The sequence below is a fragment of the Hypomesus transpacificus genome, chromosome 26 (assembly GCF_021917145.1).
Source record: "Hypomesus transpacificus isolate Combined female chromosome 26, fHypTra1, whole genome shotgun sequence".
Classification (NCBI taxonomy): Eukaryota; Metazoa; Chordata; class Actinopteri; order Osmeriformes; family Osmeridae; genus Hypomesus; species Hypomesus transpacificus.
The window spans coordinates 9,171,822-9,199,039 of record NC_061085.1 but is presented as its reverse complement, the minus strand read 5'-3'; the positions used below and the strand labels follow the sequence as shown (position 1 = coordinate 9,199,039).

Here is a 27,218-nt window from a genome sequence, read left to right as displayed (position 1 = left end):
TCTTTTGATTCCATGGGATGGACTGATTGACTAGCAAATGATTGGCAGGGGTCTGGAAGGTAAACAAACCTTTACAGGAATATTCAGTTTGTTTTGGAGGTAAACAACCAAATCAAATTCTACTGAGTCAACTCCAAAGGTTCAGAGTCTGGATCCTGTTTCTAAACCTTCAGTTAACCCATAGGACCATGAAATGTGTCAATGTGTCAAGTTAATCTCATATATATCAATCATTCCCAAACGAAATGAAACATAACTGTGTTGATTGGCATCATCTGACGCAGTTATGAATGTGCTATTTCTTTTTCACTACGTTTTTCGGAATTGTTTTGTTTTTTAAACAGAAAATAATCCATAGTGGGCCCACCCTTCAGTCACCCTGTCACATTCTGTGCACAGTTAGGCCCCTCCCATGGTGACTGAAGGCATGATCACAGCCTTTATACATAGGTGATGTTCTGTTAAGAAAACTAGTCACTACTGGCTTGTGACAACCTGCATTTAAAATGCATGTTTTGATCCGTAGCTTCATCCTTGTGTCATGGATGTATACTGTGTCAGTTGAGGCGCAAGGTAAGGTTCAGGATTCTCATGTAACATTTGTTGCTGTTTTCTTGTCTGAGTAAGTCATTTGACCAAAACAATCTCGTATTTATACTACCAAAAGAAGATCTCCAGTTTAAGTGACATTTACGACACGTATGTCCAATAAACGTATTCAATCACACTGCTACGCTGTAGATCCCAAGTTTATCTATTGACATTAAGCCAAGAAGTTACCGTGCGTTTGCCTCCTACTGTTTGATGTACATGATATCATTCTATAGACATTATAACAGCTGTCGAGCATGACCGGCCCCTCTCAAAGCCTGTCTGGGTCTTAGGACAACAAGCCAAACCAATGAACTGGACAGAAAATCCACATAATGTATATATACATACAGTATAAATGATCTTAGATGTTTTGTAGCAATTTTTTAAAAATGTTATAATTTTTGTTCATTCTTTGTCTTTCCCAGGTTGTAAGATAGACGACTTTGACCCTATAAACAAAGAAGGTTTCACAACACATAATTTGCAGAAGGAATATCCTGTGGGAGCCGCGGTCAGAGTGCTCTGCCAAACTGGTTATGAGGGGTTTTACAAAATGAAGTGCGCAGAAGATGGAACATGGAGTTCCCAAAACGAGGAATGTAAACGTAAGTCTTTTCATCTCTACACATCATCTTCTACGGACAGGTCTAGCTCAGTGGTTAGAGCGTTGGACCACAGATCAAGAAATCCCAGGCTGAAATCCCTCCTGTTCCTCTCTCTGGATAAAGGTGTCTGCTACAAGATTACGTTGTTATTACAAACAAGTACTTCATGTACGCCCTGGTGGACCCGTGTTAGTTTCATAACGTAAAGAAGAGGGCAGCTGTGATGGTATTCCCTAAAAGAACCATGTGTCTATCATAATAGTCTATCAGGCTAGTCTGTTGTTAACTAGTCTGTATCATAATCTATAGTGTTGTAGTCTAGTCTGTATAATAGTATTTAGTGTTGTATATAAAATTGATGTAATAAATGTGTTTTCAGGAAAGCAGTGTGGCCACCCAGGGGAATCACCAAATGCGGACTTCGAACTTACAGAGAGTAGCAGCGATTTCTCCTTTGGTTCAGAAGTTCTGTACAAATGCAAACCAGGGTAGGGATTTGGTCAAAAGTTCAATTAGCCATATCTTGGTTGTTGTCCACAAGCACTCATATCTTTTTTACTTCGGGAAACGTCAAAAACACAAATGTTTGGAAGTCTATACGTTTTTTTTGTGCATTAGGGTTAGTATAGCGTACTATTTATTGTTATCTGTAATTTTAGAAGTTTTAGTGTTAGGGTTAGTATAGTTGTTTATTTATTGCTATCTGTATATTCAGGAAGTTCACTTATCTAAGCTTAGCATAGATGTAAATTTGTTCCGTGTACTTATATGTTATGTCAGGTGCTTGCGTTGTCTTGTCTTAAGAATTTCAGTGCCCAGTCTAACCTTGTGTTGTTCTGTGCATCTGACAAATAAAAGACTTGAGACTTGAGACGTTTGGAGCACTCTACAAACTGTGCAGGAAAGCCACTTGTTAACAGGAACAAATATTTTCTGTTCATCATAGGTTTACACAATCAGTGGAATATCAATGTAATGCCCGGGTGATTACACCAAATGTTACCAGACTCTACCACAGGCTCTCTATCAAAGTGTTCCCTCCCTCCCTTCCTACTCCCCCCCCCTCCCCCTCCCTCCCTGCCATGCGTCACGCATCATGTTGTGTGTATGTGTGTCCTGTGTGGCCGGTAGTTACGTGATGATAAGCAGGTCTCCCATCCGAACGTGCATGAGCCAAGGCTGGAGTAACATGGTCCCTGTCTGCGAGGGTGAGCACACACACACACACACCTGATCACACACACACCCACACACACCTGAACACTGTCTCTCATAGTGGAGCAGCATGCCCCACACAGACTGGACATAGCATAGTGGTTAGAGCATTTGACTGCTGATCCAGAAGTTCAAATTCCCCCACCAACCTGTACACCGCTTTGAATCAAAGTGTCTGATGACTAGAAACATCCTTAATAAGATCAAACATCTTGTGAAGGGGCCAGTTCTTTGTCTGACCTGGTCCCTGACTTTAAAGTCCAGCTGTTTTGTCGATTGAGTAATTGTGTGGATTGTCTCTTTTGTTCAGCGCTGAAATGCCCGCCTCTTCATATAGACGATAACATGTATGCGTATGGCGAGTATACGGAGGCTACCTCCGGCACCGTCGTCACTTTCAAGTGCAAGTCAAGCAACATGATAGTGGACGGGCATGGGAACATTGACTGTAACAACCAGGGGGAATGGAGTGGAAAGGTTCCTACATGCAAAAGTAGGTCAACTCTTATTACATGAGAGATTTAGTTTAAAATACTATAAACAAGACTTTATATAAAGTATATACTTATAGCAGAAACCCTATTGATTTACAATTTAAGATACAGCAATTTCCTGGACGATATTTATTTCATATGACTTGTTACAGATAGAAAATACGATTAATGATGTTGATCCTAGTTGCCCAACATAGAACTCCCTAGATAACAAGCTGTAGTCCACTACATACATGTAGTCAGTCATTTGTATTCCAACGTGTTTTTAGCTTTGATTGTGTCTAAGCTTAACATCTCCCTTTCTGATGAGATTTGTGTTCTTCAACAGTTTTGAAATGTGTCGCTCCAACATTGGAAAATGGTTTAATCAGGAATAGGAAGGATGTTTACGATATGAACGACTTCCTGGATTTTGATTGTCAAGATAAATACATTAAGTTTGATACACAGATGAATCCTCGATGTGTTAAAATGGGCAATTCCGCTCAGTGGAATCCGCAACCTAGATGTGAAGGTGAGTTATTTTTTGATTATTATTATTCAACCTTTATTTAACCAAGAAAAGACTAGCTGAGATTTTAAAACTCAGTGAGACAGTGTCATATTTGCACGTGTGCATGTGTATCAGTGGTGGCTGCTGGTCATTCAAATGGGGGAAGCTCATTTTCGGCCTACATCATAAAGATTTTCCATTTATTTTGCTGGTTCACTGGCTACTTAACCCCTTCGACACTAGCCTAGCCTAGGCTACTGTATGAATGAATGAACGAACGATCTAACGAAACGTGTTTGCTCCGCAGCTTCGCTCGTTGTAGACCAACCAATCAGCAGGCAGGTCATCTATATATTCATGAGCATACCATGAAAAGGAGAAAACCTAGCGTTTTTTCCCGGGGCATATTCACTGGAAGCATCAGTGGGCATAGAACAGCACCCGGGCCATTTTCAGGCGAACCAATGTTACATACCTTATTCGGAGACCTTAAGGAACAGTGTGAAATACCCCAAAAACCCAGTCAATCACCCCTTTAAAGAAATTGCCACTGATGTGTACAGCGTTTGCGTTTAGGATTCCCTAGGTCTTAACTGATGTAGGGTAACGTGTGTAGTTCTCCTTTAATGCCAATCAACATCTTTTGGAAGGGGTTGTGTGCAAACTTTACAATTGTTGTCGGCTAGAGACACACATTCGTCGTGGGTTGCATGGATAAACATACACTATGTTTTGAACCTTCTGGTCTGATTTAGGGAGTCAGGAGTAGTAATAATAAATCAGTAATCAGTGATGTAGTAAATAAAACAAAATGGGTTTCTCTAACGGAATATTGCATAATACATTCACTTACATTTTCTTACAGAAATAAAATGCGAATTAACACCATCAGATAAAGGCTTGTATACCCCTTCTGGTAAAACTTTCTTTTCAATCGGTGACCGACTGAGGGTGGAATGTTATCGTGGGAACTGGATTCAACAAAGTCAACAACCTTCGGAAACTGCAATATGTGAAAAAAATGGATCTTGGAAACCGGGCCCATACGCCCCCGTTTGTGAAGGTACCACTTCCCCTGTGAATGGACCCTCCTGTTCTGTAGCCATGTTACACAGTACATAACCATGTTATCTTATTCCAGAGATAAGATGCCGCAAACCAGGGGTCCCACATTTAAAAATACGGCCATGGAGACAGGACTACAAGTTTCAAGAGAGTGTGATATTTTCCTGTGATGACGGTTATGAGTTAAAGGGGAATGCTGAGGCTAGGTGCACTCCGACTGGGTGGTCCTCGATTCCAACATGTAAAGGTATTTTGCTTTAGTTGTTTTTGTTAATTACCGTCATCAGATCTAACCCTAGCTGTGTTTGTTGATATTACTTGAAACTTATTTTATGATTTCTTTCAGATATTACATGTGATCGAAATGATATAAAACATGCACACTTCCCACAAAGCAAAACTGTATACAAACTTGGAGAAAAACTAACGTGTAGTTGTTTGGAAAACTTGTCAAAAGAATATGATGTCGAATGCACTAGGAATGGATGGTATAACAAACCTCAATGTTCAGGTTAGAAGATTTTTTTTAATTTTCACTCCATTTGAAAGTTATGACTGGCTGATAGCCTGCTGTCCTATAGCCTACTGTACTAATAGCCTGCTGTACTATAGCCTGCTAAGGGGTAGCCTGTTCATTCATAAGGGTCAGATGAGTTTACCCAAGTAGACTACCTAAAACTTAACTTGTGTTGTACCATGGGATCTGATATTCTGTGTGTTTATCAGGAACCGACAAATGTAAATCCATTAAAAATGGATTTGTGGTAAAGGGAGAATCAAACGTAATCTTCTATTATGCCTGCAACGATGGGTACATGCTACCACATGGTGGCTGGTGGGATGAAGCGGAATGTACGGAGGGAATCTGGAAACAACTTAAACCCTGCATCGGTAAGCAGTCAAATATATCCAGTTACTGGTGGGTTTGGTGTACTTTATGGTAAACTAATGGGTGACATGTAACCAAGTAGAATTGACTAAACTCACTCAGTATAAATACCGTTCACTGGTGCCTCCATGTTGCTAGCGTGGTGGCGTAGCTCAGTGGTCCTCAGGGCCCACTGTCCTGAATGTTTCCCCGCTCCAACACACCAGATTCAGTTGACTGAGTTCTTACCAGGCTTCTGCTGAGCTTTAGAACGACCGATTCAATTGAATCAGAACAAGTGGTTCTTTCAACTGTCAAGAACCACTGGCGTATAGCCGGTGAAAGCAGTTGATGAAAGATGGTTGGTTGCATGTGTCAGGGAGGCCTAGATCGAACTCTAGGGTGTGAAAGATTGAGTTTACACATTAACGATATCAATGCTCTATTTCTAGAAAAATCTAGATGTCACACACTTCCTGAAATACCACACGCAAAAACTAAGGTACTACTGGAAGACGGCGTTACTGGCATTGTTTATATTCAGTGTAAAGAGGGATACACGCCTGAAGAAATTTCTATTGAATGTAAGAATGGACGCTGGGAAACACCACCAAAGTGTTTACGTAAGTACTTGTGGAATTAAAATGTTTTGGGGGAAATTGGACACCTTTGCTTGAATTTAAATGTTTAATGGATATTAAAGTCCATGTTCAGTGAATTTTTAAAATACATTAAATATATATAAAATGTATTGCTTAAACACGTTACAATGACTGAAATATGTAATACTAAACTAAATACTTTATGTTTGTGTTTCTGATTTTTTGGGCGGGGCTGAAATGATGCCTCAATTCCGAAAGCTGTCATTACAGCCTACACGGTTTGCTAGCTAGCTACTGTATGCCTTTGTGCAAAAGCATATTCTTTGGATGCGAGAATTTGGGGAAAGGGAAAAGTCCATTCCACCATTCTGTTGCAAACAGAGAAGGATACTGGGGTAGTCGATTAATGTCCTATGAATTTGAATTTGGCTTTAGAGGACAACATTTATGGAGGGAAGCATCCATTTTTGTTGTAGCGGTATTTGACAGTTACGTCACAGCTTTCCAGCGAGAGAGCATGGTTTCAGCAGACACGTCCCCAGCGTTTGAGATCTGAAAAAACTGCTTATATTATCAAGATTTTGGTCACTTATTTTAAGTTACTTGGCGATTTTTTTTATCATCCAACTTTGGCTTGGTGGTTAGTTGGCCTAACATGTTTCAGTGGTGTGACAAACTGATTTTATTATCACTTTACAGGGACTTAAATGCTGGTTTGTTAAGACGTGAAATGTTGGGCTCCTTGACCAAACAGTAGGAAAATCAAGAATAAAACACTGCAACTGAGAAGTCACATTTCAGACTTGTTATATGTTTCTGACAGGCAGACAGTTAGCCTACATTTAAATTAGTAATTTTTATGTTTCACTCTCACTTATTTTATGTTAGGCAAAGAGACAACGTGCACCTCCCCACCGAAAGTTGAAAACGCAGTCGTTCTGACTGCATTTCAGAGCGGATATGCGGACAAGTCCACAGTAGACTATGAATGTCGCAAGTCATATAAATTAACAGGAAATAAAACAATCGAATGTACACGTGGAACCTGGAGCAAATCGCCAACATGCAAAAGAAAATCAGAAGGTAAGTTTATAAAGCATACAGCTGTTAATGCTGTAGCCTATTATTTTTAAACGGCTGCAAGGTTTTTGTTAGTCAATGTTTTCATGAAGAAAGAAAAAAAGACACAGGAATGCTAAGATTGGTCTATTTGAACTACAGAATGGTCTTCTGATTTTCATGCTTTAACTTAACCAGCAGATACAGGAACTGAAATCTCTAAGACACCAACCCCCAATCCAGCGTCAACCTTGACCAACACAGCCAACCCCCAAAGTCAAATCCAACCCATCGATCCAAGTCAAGCCTAAAAATGAGCCATAAAAGCACATTACTTGGAAGTGACCCACATTAAATACCAGCCATGTCTAACCTTTTTACTTGTGTAACTGCTTAATTGTAAACCAAAGGTCATAGCCTCACTGTTTCACCTTAATTAGTGTGATGTCAAATCCCAAGCCAACTGCAGTGAGCAAAAATATGAGTATCCTAATTGTACATGTATTATGAAGTACCGGTACTTTTAGTTAAAAGTAATTTCAGAAATGTTGTGAGGTATGACAAATGTTTGGGGAATTTAACATCGGCTATTGGCTTGACATGCACAATTATAATTGTTTTACATAGTTGTGAGTAGGCCTACATATTTTGACTTGATGAATAAACATGGACATCATGTTTGAACCCATATGGATTTTTGGGAAGGAGATATGATTGTCACCTGCAAAAACCATTTGGGGTGGGGAGTTTACCTGGGTGTAGGGACACAAAGGGAAAATATGTTTACAGTTGCTGGTTCTTACCACACACCTCAAAAATGCGAGAAGTAATTTAAGTTTAGTATTCCAAAGCCAACATAAAATTAAACAAGATGTATATGTACACCAAATGTTTTAATTTCAATAAAAACTTGGCATTGTATCCGCCCCCCCCCTCAAAAGTAAAATAAAAGACAGTAAAAACACATTTATCCCAGTATATAAAAAAAACAATCATGCCACTGTTGCAAAAGCGTCTGCTACCATCTGAATAGCTCGAAGTGGGTCAACAACATCCTTCAGCTTGTCCTTTCTAAGAACCCAGTCGGGAGCAAATCTGGAGCAAGGAGAGATGCAACAAAATATTTTTTTAATTATTGTGTGTGTATGCATACCGTGCAGTCAATTTGTAAGTGAAGTTTGCCCAAATCTGCTCCCAGGTGCACTCTAACAAACTTACTTGGGCACTGGTTTGTGTTTTTGAGTTGTTGTTGTGTTGAGTAAACTGCAGTTCCTGGAAGCGTTCATTTTCTGCTTCTCTCTCCGAGCATCCATCTTGTGTTTTCGTGCCGTGAGTGAGTAGATACTTTGAATCCGTTCCAAAGCCTTGGGCAGCTTCTTCACCTCCTGAAAAACAGAATTTATAAATGTTAGACAGTCACCAGGCGCCAACATTTTTTCAGCTCATCAAGTAATCATCAATGATGCAAAACCATTTTCAACCTTACAAAACGTTTTGTAGCAAATATATTTAAAACTTTTTTTTTTTTTTACATTTTAAAACCTTAATAAAAAAAATAAAAATGTATTTTCATATTTATTTTTCAAAACTTTTTTCCTAAATCATTTTTTTCAACCTTATGAAACTTGTCATGTAAGGCGTCAAGTCGACAGACGCCAGAATCGTCTCCTGCCAGGAGGTCCTTACCAGGGCTCTGCGTGGGTCCTGCAGAAGCAGGGCCAAGAGGAAACAGGCCTTGGTGAAGATGCTGCCTCCCTTCTCTGCCACCTTGTCTCCAGCCTTCTCACGGTAGATCTGGAGCAGGTCCAGCAGGGTGTTTACTGAGTTCTCCACCGCGTAAACAGCCTCAACGGTCTTATGGTACTGGGGGTTGGGGGGGAAATAACATGTTAGGATGTTACATGCTACATCTGGGCAGCGTGCCCTCTATATAGACAGAATCGTGGAGCGCTGAACGAACGGCATTGGCCAAAGGGAAGCACAGCTACCTTGGAGAGGTTGAGGAGGACCTGGATGGCGTAGGAGATGACCTCCATACAGGGAACACTCCTGTTGCAGCTCCTGATGAGGGTGAAGATGACCAGGGTGGCTCCACTCTCCACCAGCATCTCACAGCACTCTGGAGACAGCCTGGTCGCCAACTCTACAGACGGGCAGATGAAGGGAGCTGTTAATCACACCACTCCACACACAATCAGGCCCCTTATCAACTATTCCCATTCAAGTAAAGTGTTGTTTCTTTCTGTTTAAGGAAACAAAATGGTAGAGAACATGCTTCTTTTATGTTTATAACCATCAATACAAGTGAATGCACTGGTTGGTAGTACAATTTACTTATTAACTTCATGCAAACAGAGGATAACAACGGAGAACATTGTGAGCATAATACTTGACTGTGAAGACCTCTGACATGCCTTGTGAAAAAGCTGTACAATAAGCAGTAAACTAAGACTTGACGTCTTAAAACACTCACCCAGGTTTTTCAGTGCTGTCAGGATGTAGGAGAAGTGTTTGTATTGAAGCAGGTGGTCGATAGCCGTGGAGGTCTTGTGACACAGCCGGTCTTCCTCCTGCGCGCCATCTGAAACGATCCTGAGGCGATGCCTCACGGCCACAACTCTGTGGTGGTCGTGAAGCTTCCTGGAGGCGTGTCCTCGCCACAACGCCTAGGGTAAGAGGAGGAGGAAACGGATTGAACCAGACTGTCGGCACTTCAACAAAAAGCGACGATCCAGAACGTGTAAAGGTCTGCACTTTCCTCAGTTCAGGAGGTAGACCAAAGAATAGAAGAGGACCTAGCTCTATTCCTAGCCATTGGTACGGATGAATACATTCATAACAATATTAAATAAATACATTATATTCCCAGTTTTTGTATTTTTTATAAAAAAAGATGTTTTCTCAATTTGTCTCTGGATTCTGTATTTACACTAGAGCCCACACACACAGTACCTGGGCCTTGATGATCCCTCGCTCCACCCTCTGCTGTCGTCTCAGCAGCAGGAACTTCCTGGCGTGCTGCTGCAGGACGCGGGCGGCTCGATGGCGGCGGGCTAACCACCTCCTGGCCACTCTCTGAGCCGTCACCACCTTCCTCCTCTCCTCCAGGAACAGCCTCCGCTGCTGCCCGGCTCGTACCCACCGCTGGGGAAGGGGGAAACAGGCCGCAAACTGACTTAACACATGCTCAACGCTTCCAACCTCTACCAGGCCTACCACCACAACAACAACAATCCACAGTCAACAAGAGCATCCATAGCAGTCCAGACGGACATTTCAGGTGTGGGGTGAGAGTACCTGTATGAGGACAACTGAGTGGATCTGTCTCCTGGCTGACTGCAGAGCCCAGTGAGCCTTGAGGGCTTTCTGGATCCTGACGGCACAGAGGTGATGAAACACAGCTGCAGAGAAGCGGAGCCTCCTACCTGCTGCTGCTGTCGCCAGCACCTGGAACACACAAGGGGAGACACTTGGAAGCTGCATTTCCATAGGACACATCTTTAGGGCTATGAACATGTCCAGGGCTATGAACACGTCCAGGTCTATGAACATCTTCAGGTCTATGAACATCTTCAGGTCTATGAACATCTTTAGGGCTATGAACACGTCCAGGTCTATGAACACGTCCAGGGCTATGAACATGTCCAGGGCTATGAACAATGGGGTTGTAGCCAGTCAGGGTTAGCCTTAACCCTAACCTATCAAACTATAGAAGGTGCAGTTGGTGACATCGATTGGAAAAATAAAAAATCGACCCTGATCCTTTTCCACTGGACCCCGAAAAGATTCAGATGGTTTGTACTGTAAGGGTTTAGCCTGGCTCTGCCCTCCTACGTACTTCCGCTCAATTTGGATTTTACTTCTGTACTAGGTCTGGCCATTGGGTACGCAAGTCATATTTTTTAGGTTGATTTTCTACCAGCGAATCAGCGAACAGAGGGAGTGGCTGAGAACGATGACGTTGTGCACTAGTTTGTGTTGTAGTTCCGTAATGGTGGCGGAGAAAGATGCGAGCGAAGCCATTCGGCAACACTGCTAGTAAGGGTGAGCAACGGTGTCAGAACATATGCAATGAAACGTGTAGTAAAAAATAAAAGATGAGTTACCCGTCGGTTGGCCATACAGCTACGCCAGCGTCTCTGCAGAGTCAAGGTGGATTGTCTCACTCGGGAAAAGTCCTCCCTCTCTCTACTGGCCAGCTGTGCGGCCCTGAACCTCGTCTGTAGGACGATCGCGGCTTCTCTCTGCCTCTGGTACGCCCTTCTCTGGATCCAGCCGCGATACACCGACTGGATACACAGAGCAGCCTTCTGGACCTACGGAAGGAAAAGTGAAGTAAGAAGACAGATGTGTTTGTGTAAGTCAACAACGACCATGTTTTTAACTACTCTGGATTCGATCTGTTCTCATTTCGCCCGAGACTTGTACTCGTAACTAAACGTACAGCTGTGGTGTAAGTTTGTCATCAGTTGTCATACCACGAGCTGGCTTTGTCTTTCTCTGTGGCCTCTCCATGCTGCCTGGATGGTGACAGCTGAAGCCTTTTTTCTCAAGAATTTGTGACGGTCTTCTTGGGCCTTAACGGTCTCCCTCCATCTGCGCTGAAGGACCAGGGCACTGTGTCGAACCGTCAGGAACCTGAGAGACACGATAGACCTTATAGTTACTCTGAAGACCTCAAGATAGACAAGATTATTAAGACACAAACGTGCACACAACAAGAGTAATTTACACAAATTATTTACAATTACTTGTAAATTACACAAACTTTACACGGATTATCCTTTTACAAGTACAATTATGCCTACATACAGAGCAAAAACAGTTACCCTTACCTTTTGCGAAGGAGATTGGTTTGTATACATCTATGGACCGTTGCAACTGCAGCCCGCGTCTCCACAAGCTTGCTTCTGGCTTGCTTCCCCCTAAACCAAGACTGAACAACACAGAGGAAAGCAAATAAAAGGGATTGTAAACGTCACTGAAGTTCTCGGTATGACAAAAGGTAGGGCCTTCCAAAAACTACATGTTTATTCACCTGTATAAGAACAGCCGACCGCTTCACGGCAAGATACTTTGCTCGCTCTCTCTGGCGGAGAATGTGGGCCCTGTAGTGCTCCTGTATGAGAGCAACCGAGGTCCTTCGTTGTCGGAGTCTCTGCCTATCTACCATCCCACGGTAAAAGGCCTGTCCAAAAAGAATCAAAACATTTCAATCAATTCCATAATTCTTAATTTCAGGAATCAACATTTCACACGACAGAAAATTTTGCATGTGGGAGTGAGGAGATGCCCACACACCTGAATGGTGACGGCGCTTTTCTTGATTCTCTGATACCGTCTGAAAGCAATGTGACCGCGCACTCTGGCTTGGAGTTTCTGTACATCTCTCAAGGTCTTCAGGTACACTAATCGCTGCTCTCTCTGCGCTCGCAGTCCTCTGTAGCTCCTCTGAAGAGTCAGGGTTGCTTGTCGATAGCGCTGAAACCTCCGCCGTTCCGCCCACCTCCTGCAGTGGGACTGCAACGTCACTGCACTGGACCTCAACTTCAAATACCGACTCCTCTGCACGACCATGTGCAGCACCGACTGGACCTTAACGGCTGCCCGTTCGCGTTTGGCCAGCCGTCGGGCAAGTGTCCCGCGGACCGCTGCCTGGAGGGTCACCGCTGCTCGTCTGACTGCCATGTATTCCAGACGGACTTTGCGGCCCAGCCTGCAAGACCTGTACCATCTCTGGACCGTGACGACAGACGCCTGGATGGCGGTGTAACGTGCTCTGGCCCGGTGTCTTCTGAAGGCTGACTGAATCACCACGGACGCGGCTCGTTCCTTTAGGAACCGTCGACGCCTGACGCTCATTTGAAGGAAGGCCTGGATCTTCCTGGCTGCTTTCGCCTGTGTCACCTGGCGCCTGGCTTGCATCCCCCTGAATGACGCCTGAATGCAAGTCACAGCACTTCTGATCTGCAGATATTTCTCCACCTGCACGTGCCTCAGACTCTGAGCTCTGAACCTCTGCTGAAGGATGGTGACTGCCCAGAGCTGCCTTCTGAAAGCATCCCGCTGCTTCTTCATCCTGTAGTTGGCCTGAATGACAGTAGCAGCTCGATGCATCTTGGAGACTTGACGTCGGACATGTAGCCCTCTGAAAGCTGCCTGGATGAAAACGGCAGAACCTCGAAGCTTCAGGAACCTGTCCCTGTCTAGCCTCCCTTGAACACACAACCTGAAGTGTCTCTGGAGGATGAGGGCAGACAATCGCATGGCCTGGAACTTGACCTGTGCTCGGTGTCTTCTGAAAGCAGCCTGGATCGTGGTCGCAGCTTGATGCTGACACCTGATCTCTCTCCTAGCAAGCTGACCTCTGTATATAGCCTGCAGGAGGACTGCAGCATGCAGCGTGTTCAGGTAGTGTTGCCTCTGAAGTCTAGCTGCCAGGGTGGCCCTGTATTGTCGCTGGATGACAAGAGCAGAAGACCTCAACGCAAGATACCGCTTGTGCTCCACATGGGCCTTATAGCATGATTGGATGACTCTGGCAGATTCGTGCAACCATTTTACAGCACGTCTGGTTATTATTCCACGGAATGCAGACTGTAAGACAATTATCGCTTTTTTCTTTGCATTCAGAGAAAGCATTTCCCTTTCCACTAGTTTGTTGGCTCTGTATCTGACTTGCACTGTGCTCACAGCCCACAGCATCCTCTTGTAACGTGTCCTAACCAGGTGCATTCGTACGTGTGATTGAATAGTTATGGCAGCCATGCATTCAGTCTGCAACCTCTGCCGGTCTATCCTCCCCCTGTAAGCTGCCTGAAGAGTGATTGCAGCCCTTCGCTTCAAAAGATACTCCTTTCGTTCTTTCTGTCCAATGGCAACGGCTCTGTATCTCTGCTGACAGAGTACAGCTGCCGCCCTGACTGCAAGGAAGCGTTTCCTTTCCATGCGAGCGAGGAACCACCTCTGGATGACAACGGCCTTCGTGTTCATCTCGGCAACCGCCGTCCTGATCCTGTGGCCACGGTAGGCTGACTGGATCTTCACAGCGGCACACTTCATCCTTCCGTACAGCCACGCATGGTGGTCTCGAAGCCTGTTGGCCCTGTAGCGCTCCTGGACGATGATGGCGGCACACTTTGTGGCGAGGTAAGAAACCCGCACCTTGTACATCCTGAAGTGAGCCTGGAGGACAGTTGCGGCTCTATGCCTCGTGCTCAGGTCTCTTCTGACTCTGGATCCTCGATAAGCCGCCTGGAGCTTCAGGGTGGCTTGCTTCAGCCGACGGTACTGCCGATGTTGCGACTTGCACGCCAAGTGAGCTCTATAGCGACTCTGAAGGATTATAGCTGCACTCTGCAGCAGCAAATAACGCCTCTTACAAATAAAGGCTCTCACCGATGATTGAATGAGTGTAGCTGCCTGGTGTTCTCTCTTCAGTTCTGTTCTTACTTTCATACCACGGAGTCCCGCCTGGAGAGAGATGACAGCTTTCTTAACCAGAAGGTACTCTGCTTTACCTTCCCTTCCTGCTTGGAGAGCTCTGAACTGACGTTGTATCAGCAATGCAGCCTCCTTTCTTGCCCTAAAACGTGACTGCACGGCATGCCTACGGTAATTAGCTTGAAGTATGGTGGCACACTTATGAAGTTGCTCAATTCTCTTCCTTTCGACCCTCCCTCGCCAGACAGCTTGTATTTTCAGTACGGAACATCTGAGCTCCTCGTAACTCTTTCTTGATTTAGTTCCCAACAACTTGGCTCTATATTGCTGCTGGATAGCAACCACTGATCTTTTTAAAACGGTGAATCTCTGATGGGCTATCAACTTCCGGAAGTTTGCTTGGATCACAGTTGCCGCTCGATTCCTCGCCTTCATCGTCCTTCGTGCAACGTACCCGCGATACATCGCCTGTATTGTTACGGCCGCACACTTCATCTCCAGAAACTTCCGTTTCTCCGCGTCTCTGAGCAGCGAGGCCCTGAACCTGCGCTGGATGACGACCGCGGCCCGTCTCGTCCGTTCCAGCCGTCTCCTGACCACGCTAGCCTTGAACGCACTCTGGATGATGGTGGCCGCGTGGTGTTTCCGTTTCAACACCTGGAGGAGGCACCTCTGCTGTTGGCCTCTGTACCAGGTCTGAATGAGAACAGCACTCAGTCTGACGGACACGTAGCGATGATGACAGGTGTGCATTCTGAACCAAGACTGAATCTTCAAGGCGGCAGTGTTTCTTTGGGCTGTTTTGGCGCCGCGCCATTTCCGATAAGCGGCTTGTATCACAGAGGCGGCGTGGTTTTTAATCTGGAACTTTCGTCCCGTCCAGTTCCGGTAACTTCTCTGGATTTTGATGGCTGCCGTTCTCAGTGAGAGATAGTTTTCGCGGTCCTTTTTTCCGGTGATCCGAGCCCTCGTGTGTTTCTGGATCACTGTCACTGCCCACTGCATCATTCTGTAGTCAGAAACCGCTCTCTTCATCCGCCAACAGGCCTGCAGCACGATCACCTGTGATCTTAAAGACTGGTAGTTTTTCCTGGCGATATATTTCCTCCATTCTGCCTGTAAGATCAGAAAAATTCCAATGAGTGCATTGTGTAAAGAAGAATACTATATACACCGTCATGTGGTGAGGGTGCGAGTCTGTCGACAGAAACATGAACATACTTGAATAGCTGTGGCCGAGGCAGTCTGGAGCGCCCAGAGGTTTGCCTTCCTTATCAGCGTTGCCGTGTTCCGGGCGGCGTAGCCTCTCCAGGCCGCCTGAAGCCTCACGGCAGCTCGGCTCTGTTTCCTCGCCCTCCGTCTCTTGAGGAAGTTTCGTACGTGCGCCTGAATCTTTGCTGCCGCTACGTTTCTTTCCTGCGATGGGGAAATGTTCGGTACGTTATCTATCGGTTCTTCACAAGACGGATCGGTCCATCGGAGGGGAAAGAGTGTAAAAAACAAACCTGGTATGTTTCCAGATCCTTCCTCAGTTTGTGTTTTCTCCAAGCGCCCTGAATGACGCGGGCCGCTCTCGTTTCGTTCCTGAGGTCCAGGAGACGGGTGCACAGGAACGACAGGTAGGACATCACCACCTGGAGCACGTCCAAAAAGGTTACAAAAGCATCACTTTACGAACATGAACAGTGCAACGTTCCTGATTGTCCTAATTATCCCTGTGGACACAAACGCATTCAGGGAGTTGGGGGAGCCCCGTCGTAGATCAGATCAGGTTGCTGGGCCCGGGTTCAAAGGTAAAGAGGAGAGAGGAGGGGGTGGAGGAGAGGGGAGAGGAGAGGAGGGGGTGGAGGACAGGGGAGAGGAGAGGAGGGGGTAGAGGAGGGGTGAGCTGTGATGGTGACAGACGGAAGACTATGGCTTGCTTTTCTAACCTTCTCATTGGGTATGGTGTTGGACATGTCAGCTGGGTTGATCATTGCTGGAACCCCCCCAAGGAAAGACACTGCAGCGTTGACCAATCGGAAGTTACTCTTCTCATTATCCAGAAGTTCTTTAAATTCCAACACGGGCGAGTCTGGGACTAACGTGAGAAAAACAACTTATCAGTTTAAACACTTCACATCGGCCCATCGCATCGTTCAGGCAATCGCAATAGTTAATATGCATGAGGATCAACGGAAACTGTAAAATGTTGAGTCAAACCATTACCTTTCTGCGTTGTGGGCCAGGTGTCAAAAGAATTGTCTGAGTCGCTGGATGAGCAGTTGAGCTCTAGGCGGCCTTGTGAAGAACACTCGACGGTCTGAGTGGTGTTCTGAGAGACCCTCTCCAGGGGCAGCTGGCTGGGATGATAGTGGTGGATAAGGTAGCAAAGCGCCCGACCATCCGAAAACGACACCGAAAAGTTCTCCACCTGCAAGTTTTTGGTGACAGATTTAACAGAAATAACAGTTGTCTACAGTTCTTTTTTTTAAAGATTTCTCGCTTTATATGAAATACAACTCAAAATATTTACAATATTGTATATTGTGAATACACATTCACAATATTCTGTTTATATTGTATAACAATACCAAATGGTGATATAAGTATTTTACTTGGCTAACTTGCCTTTAAGTTGTAGAAGTGGCAGACAGCATTGACCCAGTCCATCAGTAAAGTGATCTTCTGGCTGCTGTGCTTGAACGGTGAACCAGCTTTGGAAACGGTCTGCTCTACAACCTTGTCAGCCTTCAATGACGCCAGTTTCTGCTTGACACTCCAGGCGCGTTTCAGAAAACCGATCTCCTCCATAAGTTTCTCCTCATCCAGAAGCACCTCCACCTAAAAAAAGCAGTATTCTTTATCATATATATTTTTCTCATATTGTACTTTTTTTTTTTTTTTTAAATGTATTTCAGTACTTGTTTTATCTACTTACTATGTTAATTGTTATGCACCAACCTACCAAAGTGAATTCCTTGTATGTGTAGACTTAGCCTTACTTAGCAAGAAATCAGATTCTGATTGAAAACGCACTCTCCTCCCCAAACCTCAGTAACCCTAACTGACACCAGGCAGCAAACAAACCTGGAAAGCAAACATGATCTTCCACAGAAGGCTCAGCGTTTTCTCCCGGTGTCCATCCACAACATCTCTGGAACTAATGACAACATCTGGAAGAAAACCCAAAGGAAACACCACTCAGTTGTTTCAAATGTTTTAATACTTTTCCGTCCGCACAGATCCAAGTACTGTAAAATGCCGCCGCCCTAAACGTACCATTATCCTTCAGGTCGACGCCTTTGGCTTTCAACACATTCAGGGCTATGTCTACGTTGTGGACCTTCTGCAGGCGGCTGATAGCAGGCATCCTCAACTTCTGGGACAGACTCCAATCCTGAGTGAACAGCTCCATCACTCGTCTAAAAGGAAAACACAAATTAGGAAATACTCGAGACGCGAGACGGACTGAACTGCGGTACATGAGGGAAGACCACTTACACTAGCCGGATTCCACATTTCAAGTCGGTTGCCAAGTTCTTGACGGAAAAGTTGAATTCGTCCAGGGGGGTCTGCGCGTGTGAGACGGGGAAGCCCAGGTACCCCATGTGTCGGGGTAGGATTCCCTCCCCACTCAGGAAGTCCCTGGAGAAGGCCAGGAGTAGATCCTTGCTCGTCTATGAATAAATACAGAGCAGGGAAAACTAAGAACAGCATCTACAAACATCTTTGACGGATGGTTGCAGGGTTATGACACTCTGAACTGTAACACAGCAATAGAACAACTGAAGCACACACACTCACGAGATATACATATACGTTTGATCTGTCTCTCTCCCTCTGTGTGTGTGTGTGTGTGTATACGTATTGTATTCTGCCTACTTTGAACTCTGCATCCTTGCAGAACAAACAGGGGTCGTGCTCGATCATCCTGGACTCCTTAGCCTTGTCCAGAAAGCAGACCAGCAGAAGCAGCTTCTTCAGAGTGAACCGGGACAAGGCCTCCTCGTGCCCTGAGCAAACAGGAACAACACGTGTTACCTTGGAGGCAGGGGTTACAAAGCACTGCCCAACACCAGATGGGGTTCAAATCCACAGAATACAAAACACCACGAATAAGGAGAAAATAAAATAAAGAATGTGAATGTATCCTTCGTATGCAAGAGGCAAATTACCATCTTTGTAAAGATTGGGGACTTTAGCGTGTCTGAACTGTGCAGCAATGTCTGGATTCCAGAGGAGGCGTCTCAAGATGAACATGGCCAGGCCCATGATGTCACTGTTACTCTCCAGCGGAATCATCTCTCCATAGATCGTCTAAAAAAACATTTTTAAATATAGCATTGAATAAATGACCACGAATAACGGACCACAACAGCGGTATAAACACAAAATATATACATCTCAGACTTACCTCCAGTCCAATCCGGAGCCAGAGAGGGTTGTAGGAGAGAAGCCAGTTTAGGACTTTCTGACGTTCCCCTACAAAACGAGAAGCGCAAACCCTTGATTTCATGCTCATGCTGTGGTTTCAAACGTGGACATAAAAAGCGTAGCCTGACTGCAGTAGTAAAGCAGTTTTACAGTAAAAAGTGAATCTCCATCATCCTGTCCAGTATTTACCTATATCCTTCCAGAGGTGACGGTCAGTGCGCACCAGTAGCCTCTTGGCCTCCACTTCCAGCTCCAACCTCTGGATAGCTTTGATCATCACCTCCGACGTGAAGAGCTGACAGGCGGAGCGACGAAGACGGTTCAGACGGCGGCGGGCCGTGTACGTGCTGAAGGACATCTCCTCTTTGGTGGGGGCCTTGGGCACACTAAACCTCTCATCGCTGCCCATCGCCAGAGAGAGGGCATTCACTAAAACACACACGGGGGGGGGGGGGGGGGGGGAGAAGATATATGCAGTGAGTGATTGAACTTTTTGCAATGTGTAGCCTACACATGGCATGCTAGTCTACTGTCATTGCGGAACACAGAAGACTCCCTTTCAATCATAAGCATGTTACCTTTAGTGACCTCGGTGTTGACCTTGAAGTCATCTGGAGTGAGTACATAGTTCATCCACCAGGTGAATCCGCTTTCTTGCTTCTCAATCCACCTCTCATCGTAGAACATATTCTTAGCCGCAAACGGCATGGGGTGCCTTGGTATGGCTGCAAGACACAAGAGTTGTTAGTTTCACGTCACTAAACTAAAGCAGTGCCAACACACGCCAATACAAGAGACTTGTCACTTACCTGTTTGTGCAGGCTTAAAAAAGGTCAGTGTGGACTGGGCCACAGCTACAACCTTTGCCTTCCTGACAGATGAAGCACCAAATGACTTCAGAGAAGTACCTGTAATCAAAAGGAGTCAAATATGATTTTCATCTATTAATATGCCTATATGTGTGTGTGTGTATGATACATTGGATCAACAAACATTGTGGTTCACATACTCTGAAAGGTAGCTCTGGAACTTTGCCGTCTGCTTGGAGCAGGCGTCACAGACCTGGCTCCTACCAACGAAGAAGAGAAACTGGATCGCAGAGAGGCTGAAAGAGAAAACACAACAATATTGAGCTGATGTAATACAGCTGGTGTACCACGTTGGGGTTATCATGGCTTTGCTTCAGCAAACAAAGTCTCTTTTTTACTGACCTGCTGGTCTGGGCTGTTTCTGAGCAACACTCTTCCTCACATCTTGACTTTTCACCGTAGTCGACTTCCTGCTTCGTTTCTCCTGCCCCATTTTTCCTGTATCCTCCACTTTCTCAACATCCTTCAGAAACTCATCGCTTTTCCTTTTTTTGCCCCGTGTCACCACATCGAACCGGCTCTGGCAGCGGACAGGAAACAGATCCTGATGAACAGGAAGCTGTGCTGAAGCGAACCCGGACAAAGGTGCTCCTTGAGCCAGCTGGTTATTATTGTGGTGTTGAGGGGTGACTGGTACCCTGAGCAGAGGAGGGCTGAGAGAGAATGAGACTGGATCATTTAAAGGAGTCAGGCTGACAGCTACTGGGTCCATGGCCTCCGGCGAGGAGCTGGTGATGCTGACATTATTGTGTTGTCCGTCTGAACTACTGTTCGAATCGATGACAGGAAGGCCCGGGGTGCCTGGACTTGAGTCAGAGCTGCTCCCCCCATCTGTGATCTCCAATGTTTTCTCCAGAAGTCTTCGTCTTGAGGTTTTGATTTTCCTCTCCCCCTGGGGTCTCTCTACCAGTACCGGGGCTGCTCTGCTCTTGACCACGGTAGCAGAGGTAAAAAGAACCTTCTTGGCTTGAAAAACGTTGCATCCCGCCTCTATTCTAGGAGCAACTAGGTCATCAACCTGACCAACTGCCAATTTTGGCTTGATGAAGAAGGTTAGCCTCGGCTGTGCAGCGTCCGATTCACTGGGGCTATCAGGTAATCCATCAGAGCCGCAACCTGCAATTCCGTTACCTGATTCTAATGAGTCCGAAAAATCAAAGCTAGAGCATGCGTCGGGAGGGCTTCCGTCAACAGCTGCAGTCAGATCAGAGTCGATCATCGTCAACGCATCCTTTACTGTAGGAACTCTGATACCAGCCTCTGGTAAAGCACTGACAGCGTCACTGACAGGGATTTGCATAGACTCGATGTGAGGCATCAGGTTCTTCAGTCTATCTGGTGTGCCCACAGGCGATAGCGTCTTGTTGAGCACTCTTGCCATGTCTCTGCGTTCAGACGGGAAGACGGGTCCACGGTGGACAGCTGCCGTTTCAGTGGTATCACTAATCCTGATCCTCGGCACCAGGTGAACACCGGGGGAGTTCGTAAGGTCGCCATCTCTGTTCACTTCATCCGGAGGCTGAGATGTTCCCTTACTGACAAGGGTGCAGATTCTCTGCGGCTCCAACTTCACCATGTCGTCGTGGGCGGGGCCAAACCCTGACGGGGGTCTGGCTCTAACCGGGACCACATCGTTGAGAGAGGAGAATGGGCTCCGAGCTCTCCCCCGCCTGTACTGTGGAGTTTGAGGCACTTGAAAGGTCTTGTTGGCTGCCTTTCTCTTCAGAGAAGCTTCTGGAGTGCTCTTAACTCTGGAGGGCGCCGGGAGACCGGACGCCTTCTTGTTTTTGATCGAGTCCCACAGACTCTTCTGAAACAGACGATGGAAAGCACACAACTAGTTAACGGTTAAGTTCCTCATCAGCTAACCTGTTAGCTGTAACATGTAAGGTGAAACATTTGTTATTACTCAATGAATAACAAAACACTGTGTAACCTTTTTCTTCTTGGGTGCATTGGCTCTGCCGAGCAAAACGGCTTGATGTTTAACGACGCCATTGGCAACAAAGATGATGAGTTCTCTGACTCCGCCTTCCTCTCCAGGTGTCCATGTTATAGTTAAATCAAATACATCTCCAGGCTGTGAAAAAAAAGTTTTAAAAAACAACAACCCTTTTGCAATTAGAATGGTTTTAATCGCCATGAAAGCTGGCAAAGACAAGGAATTTACTTTGGCAGGAAGGTGTATTCATTCAACATATATGTGGTCTCTACCTATAGTAAAAGGTACAAAGTCTTACTAATCCTAACAATAAAAATAAAGAACATGCCACATAAATTGGCCATAATAATATTACACAATACATTTCGATAAAATGTAAATATATATATTATGAATGGGTCGTTATCCAGCTTTTTTAATAAACAGCCACACCAAGAAAATGTAAACGCAATTTACATTTTGAGACATGTCAAGTTCAGTTTGGGACGATTAATTTTGCACTTTGGGACAATACTGGGACAGTTAGGATAAAAGTTAGTTGCAAGCCCTACATGTAGTAATTGCTTGCTTGGTACGCTACAACCAGTTGAGGATCATATGCATGCAGGAAATAGGGAAGAACAGGTGCAACTGTAGATAGTTTTTAGGCTATGATACTAACCTCGCACATAAAGTAGGCTAAATAAAATACACCCTTTTATTTACCAGGCAACCAGCAACGCTTCAACTCAGACAACCAACGCTATATAGCCTAAGTAGGCTACTGTAATGACTTAAAACCTTGAGGACCCACATTCTGGTTAATGTAGCTCTGGTCTGGACTAGTGCAAATCACAATGGAGTTACAGGCAAAAGCTCAATATTATGTATTGCTCATTATATGCTACAGTGTAAAAAAAACACATAATTGTTAGTCATCTGTAATAAAATGCTACAGTAGCGAAACTTGACAACTGATTCCAAAAGAACATTAGAATATGCAGTGAGATACTACTGTATGGGCATTAGGCTATTAGTTAAGTAGGACGACATACAATAGAGGTCTGTGATGCATCCGTTTTCAATCGGTTAGACTATATGTAATTTACCTTTCATATTTTATATGACAAACAATACTCACACAGGATCAGCTAGCATAGCTCTAGCGCTAACCGTTAGGAAGTTCAAGGCAAGTCAATGACGCGTATTAGTGCTAGATTAAGTCGACTACTGTGGCTAGCTAAAACAGTAGGCTACTGTAGGCTAACAATAGATACATTTGTTTACCTGAATGTTAAAAATTGTTTTGTCAACGGAAAACCCTTTTGCAGATGCAATCTTATTCACTGTAACTTCTGTAGCTCCATTGTCAGAATCCGGATTCTCAACTCGTAGGACGACTGATTTCGAAGAACCTATCTTTACCGATCCAAATGTCACGAACGGTGCCCTCGAGAACTGCACTAGACTCAAAACTGGTAGTTCTACCGAACCCGTGTTTTCTTTGTCACAAAATAATGTTGTGGTGTCTTCTGGCTTTATTGGACTAAAGTCCAAAAATTCACCTATCCGTAATGGCTGAGCCATGACGTAAAAATATGTTTGTAAACTACCTAGAGTCGCTAGGTAGATAGTACTGCTACTGACTCTTCAACCTGCTCTAAAACCTTTCAAAGTTTGAATTTTCTCTGAGTTCTCGGCTAAGCCAATTATGGCAAAGAGGGAAGTTGACGAACCAATCGCTGGAGGGTAAACAATATGCAGCCTATAAGAAAACCCCAACGTGTTTAAACGGACAGGGTGCTGGTACGCAAATCGGCGCTAGGGGGCAGAGACGCGACCTTATTCACTGTCCAACTTGAAATTCAAAAGCATCCTTATAAATACATCGACAGTGTGGTGGTAGGCATGTCACTAAGTGACACGATGTAGACATGTCTGTATGACTTAACTGAGTGTTGAAATAATCAGTTAAAACGGGTTTAAGTGGGCTGTTTTTATTAAGCTTAGTGCAATTTCTGTAACCCAGTCCTTAAGTCACGCACATCAGAGTTGAATGTATAGATTGAGACTTAACTAATGACTGTAGATGTCACATTAACCCTCATTAGTTTGTGAGTTTGCTGGACGATTCCGTTTTCTTAGTTTAGTTGCACCAATTTGAAAGACGGAAAATTCTCGAGATAATTGTATCAGATCCAATAAGACCTCGTCATTCTTTCATCGTTTTTAATCGTTGGTTTCAAGAAGGTATTAATTTAATTGAACTCTCCATGACAAGTTCAAGCTATTGAACAAAATCCGATTTCCAATTGACCTTTATAGGATCGCGTTTGAGCGAGGATCGAGTACCAGCGTTGAGCCGATTGGCGCGCCACACAACGCCCATCAGCGATTGGTGCGTTGGTAAGAGATCAGAAGAACAGCGGCAGCGGTTGACAACACACAGGACATGGCCCAAGGACAGATATGAGTCAAACGTATCGACCAGGATGATTTCTCATTACGAATATGGATCTATTGCCGTCTAATTGGTTCAGATTATTTTCATGTGCTTTAGGCATCATATTTCTAAACGCACTGATAAATGGTAAGTTTAAATGTTCTCTCGTTTGTTTGGGGGGTGGTGAAAACTGAAATAGTTCGTATTATATTTAATCATAAGTTTTATTGTCACTGTATTCAACATCATGTTTGATGGAATTTCATCAGATATGAATATAACCTAAATAAAAGTTTATAATAATACTAATTTCCATTTGAGGCATTGATTGGTAAATTACATTTATTTAACATATTTGTTATGCTTTCATTTCAAATATTTTCAGCAAGAAAGTATTCACTGTGATCATCATGATAAAGCTGCAATACTCTTTATATTGTCTTTCTACTTTTCAATATTGGACAATACATCAAATGTTTAACTATATCATGGTGGTGGAGTGTGGTTACATGATCACTGGTATGTTTGCAAGCCTATGCTGTTTTTCATTATATAAAATGCTCCCACATAAAATATTTCTGCACTTTGCCAGCAGACTCTAGAACATGTTCTGCACTGACCTGACACAGTAATCAGTTGTCATATCAACAAAATATCGACAGGTACAGTGGTACAGTCTGGGTATTGAGTTAAATAGCTTGCATGGCTAGAATTCTTTATGTAAGATTGTGTGGTGACATCATTGCTATCACTCAGAACTGAAGGCAGCATTTAAAAGGACCACAGGAGCCAGAGAAGGGACAAGAGACAGATCAGACAATAGGGGCCCACGTAAGCCCCCATGGGGGTAGGGCCTTGGAGGGGAGCAGAGAGGGTGCACATGCATCCCAGTAACTCACTAAACGCCCACAAACGTGTTCAACATGTTGTGTTATCACCAGTAATACAACCAGCAGCAATATCCACAGGGACTATCCATCAGGGATGGTCAGGTCTTGTACATGTGAGCTAAAGAGAGGCTCTCCCTCTCTTTAGAGATAGCGCTGGACAAAGAGCTATACTAGGCATTAGCATATGAAAGAAGCCTAGGATGGTGTGGGAAGGGATGTCTGGTTGGTCGATCTTGGGATTGGAACGCGCGGTTAAAGCAACAGGCTGTTTCTTTTTTTGGAACTACACCCCAAAACCTCGAACCGAGCACTTGGAAAGGACCCAAAGCGGATCATGCTGGGATGGGGTCTAGACACTCCTAAGCTTCTCATGGTCAAATGGGAATCCTCTCTGTGGGATTGAAATGTACCCCCTTAATCTATAACCAAATTTAGCAGAGACAGAAACCATCCATGAAATGGTAATGCCAAAGAAATTTATGATCAATAACTAATGTATACTTGCAGTGGTTGTGGATCAGAACTAAAAAAACAGTTCCTACATACATATACTATATTATCAACACGTCTGTCAGATACAGGGTATGAATACGCATTATAGTCTTACTGAAAGCTGGGTTTGAATAACTCAATTGAATGAACTGATTCCCTGATTAGTATGTGTGGCAGTGTGTTTCTTCCCAAACAATAATAAGAAAGAGCTTAACGCGTTGCTGGCAGTCTGTCATGTTGACACAAAGCCCGCCGATACGAACGACAGCGTGTGCTTCACATTCATAGCATTCACTGTATGAATAATGTACTGATGAATGTCCACAAATGACTGACTTCTGTCTGAATGCGGTCGCCATGGCGATGGAGCGAATGCAGAGATGGAGCCGTGGTATTGGTTGCCATGGAGGCGAGCCGTGATGCTCTTTGTGAGGCCTCTTAAGTTTGTAAGCGTCCTTGTGCAGAGAGGATGAGTGGAAGAAGGCAATTTTGGGGGGGGGGGGGGGGGCGGAGGGGGAAGGGTGTGACAATTCAAAGCACAAATCTCCTCTAGGCAGAATGCAAAATGATCGACTGTTTGGAGCTAGTGCCACGCCTCTACTGTGTGTGTACCAGAGTTATAGTTACTTAATACACCAAGACAAAACAATTTGATCAGAAACTTCAGTCTTCAAAAACAGTCAAATAGTATTTGTATTTGATCCCCCCTCCCCCCAGCCCCTGCTCAATAAACCCTTTATGATCCCATGTGACACTTCCTGTGTTCAGGTGTGCCAGCCAATCGGACGGACGACCCCTGCTCTCCCAACCCTTGCAACAACCGTGCCATCTGCCGTAGCCGTGGTGACGGCTACTCGTGTTTCTGCGTGCCTGGTTACCAGGGCCGGCTCTGCCAGCTGGAGGTGGATGAGTGTGCGTCCCAGCCGTGTCGCAACGGGGCCACCTGCGTGGACCAGGTGGGCACGTACAGGTGCACCTGCAGCCCAGGATACACAGGTGAGAAGGAAGAAAGGTTCATCTACTTCCTGTTTAAGATGAGAAGCAGGGGGGCAGAGGGGGATTAGCATTAAGCATACAGTATATTAGTACAACGGTTTTTAACCAATCTGATTAACAGTTTTAGTTACGTGTATGAGACTAAACAAGGATCTCACCAAGTGACCTTGATCCAACTTTACTCCTAGTCCTGTTAGCAGAGCTTGTATGTCCACTAACTTCAACTGGGAAATCATTTGTGACCACTGTTCTGTTGCAGTGGGAGATCTGGGATTTATGCTGTTGGTAGACATAAGTCATGCTCAGGAAAGCTTATCTCTGCTTCATCCCAGCTCCATCTAAAAGAACATCTTACTTTACCATACTTTACGATAAGGTTAAATGCCTCGCTAATTTCAGATCGAAGATCTTGTTAAATCTGCGCTGTCATGTGACCGGTTTGGGGCAGGGAACTTTGTGGTAGTCTATACTCAGGGAGTCAGATAGCTGAGTGGTGAGGGAGTCGGACTAGTAATCAGAAGGTTGCCGGATCGATTCCCCGCCAAGCCAAATGAGGTTGTGTCCTTGGGCAAGGCACTTCACCCTACTTGCCTCGGGGGGAATGTCCCTGTACTTACTGTAAGTCGCTCTGGATAAGAGCGTCTGCTAAATGACTAAATGTAAAATGTAAATGTACACTCCTCCATTAGGACACTTCAAATAGAGAAGCATATGTTCAGGAGTAAACTGACTGATGGCAGTGGTGGTGTAGCC

General features: G+C 44.7%; 3 protein-coding genes across 4 annotated transcripts; 2 read left to right on the top strand and 1 right to left on the bottom strand.

Annotated features, from left to right (window-relative positions):
- Nucleotides 1-452: 452 nt before the first annotated feature.
- LOC124487290 (complement factor H-like) lies at nt 453-7,679 on the top strand. 2 transcript variants are annotated; one of them, XM_047049502.1, is made up of 13 exons: nt 453-573; nt 1,020-1,199; nt 1,579-1,687; nt 2,331-2,407; nt 2,725-2,907; nt 3,237-3,422; nt 4,267-4,464; nt 4,543-4,713; nt 4,813-4,977; nt 5,193-5,357; nt 5,787-5,957; nt 6,825-7,019; nt 7,197-7,679. In XM_047049502.1, exons 1-13 carry the CDS (start codon nt 507-509, stop codon nt 7,304-7,306), a joined length of 1,977 nt encoding a protein of 658 aa, XP_046905458.1. In that variant the 5' UTR covers nt 453-506; the 3' UTR covers nt 7,307-7,679. The 2 variants fall into 2 exon arrangements, with proteins under 2 accessions (XP_046905458.1, XP_046905456.1); XM_047049500.1 differs by having other exon boundaries at nt 455-573; nt 7,194-7,679.
- Nucleotides 7,680-7,869: 190 nt separating this feature from the next.
- aspm (assembly factor for spindle microtubules) lies at nt 7,870-23,305 on the bottom strand. The gene is made up of 30 exons (XM_047049499.1): nt 22,932-23,305; nt 21,660-21,803; nt 20,066-21,533; nt 19,864-19,959; nt 19,664-19,762; nt 19,433-19,579; nt 19,044-19,283; nt 18,835-18,902; nt 18,596-18,737; nt 18,303-18,433; nt 17,922-18,097; nt 17,700-17,842; nt 17,508-17,593; nt 17,049-17,261; nt 16,647-16,851; nt 16,370-16,518; nt 15,944-16,072; nt 15,660-15,854; nt 12,297-15,554; nt 12,034-12,183; nt 11,831-11,931; nt 11,474-11,633; nt 11,102-11,311; nt 10,293-10,442; nt 9,948-10,139; nt 9,469-9,661; nt 8,984-9,138; nt 8,682-8,858; nt 8,214-8,380; nt 7,870-8,090 (listed from the first exon to the last, which is right to left on the bottom strand). Exons 1-30 carry the CDS (start codon nt 23,229-23,231, stop codon nt 7,988-7,990), a joined length of 9,147 nt encoding a protein of 3,048 aa, XP_046905455.1. The 5' UTR covers nt 23,232-23,305; the 3' UTR covers nt 7,870-7,987.
- An 850-nt stretch (nt 23,306-24,155) lies between these two features.
- LOC124487629 (delta-like protein 1) lies at nt 24,156-26,533 on the top strand. The gene is made up of 2 exons (XM_047050057.1): nt 24,156-24,234; nt 26,238-26,533. Exons 1-2 carry the CDS (start codon nt 24,156-24,158, stop codon nt 26,531-26,533), a joined length of 375 nt encoding a protein of 124 aa, XP_046906013.1.
- The last annotated feature ends 685 nt before the right edge of the window (nt 26,534-27,218 follow it).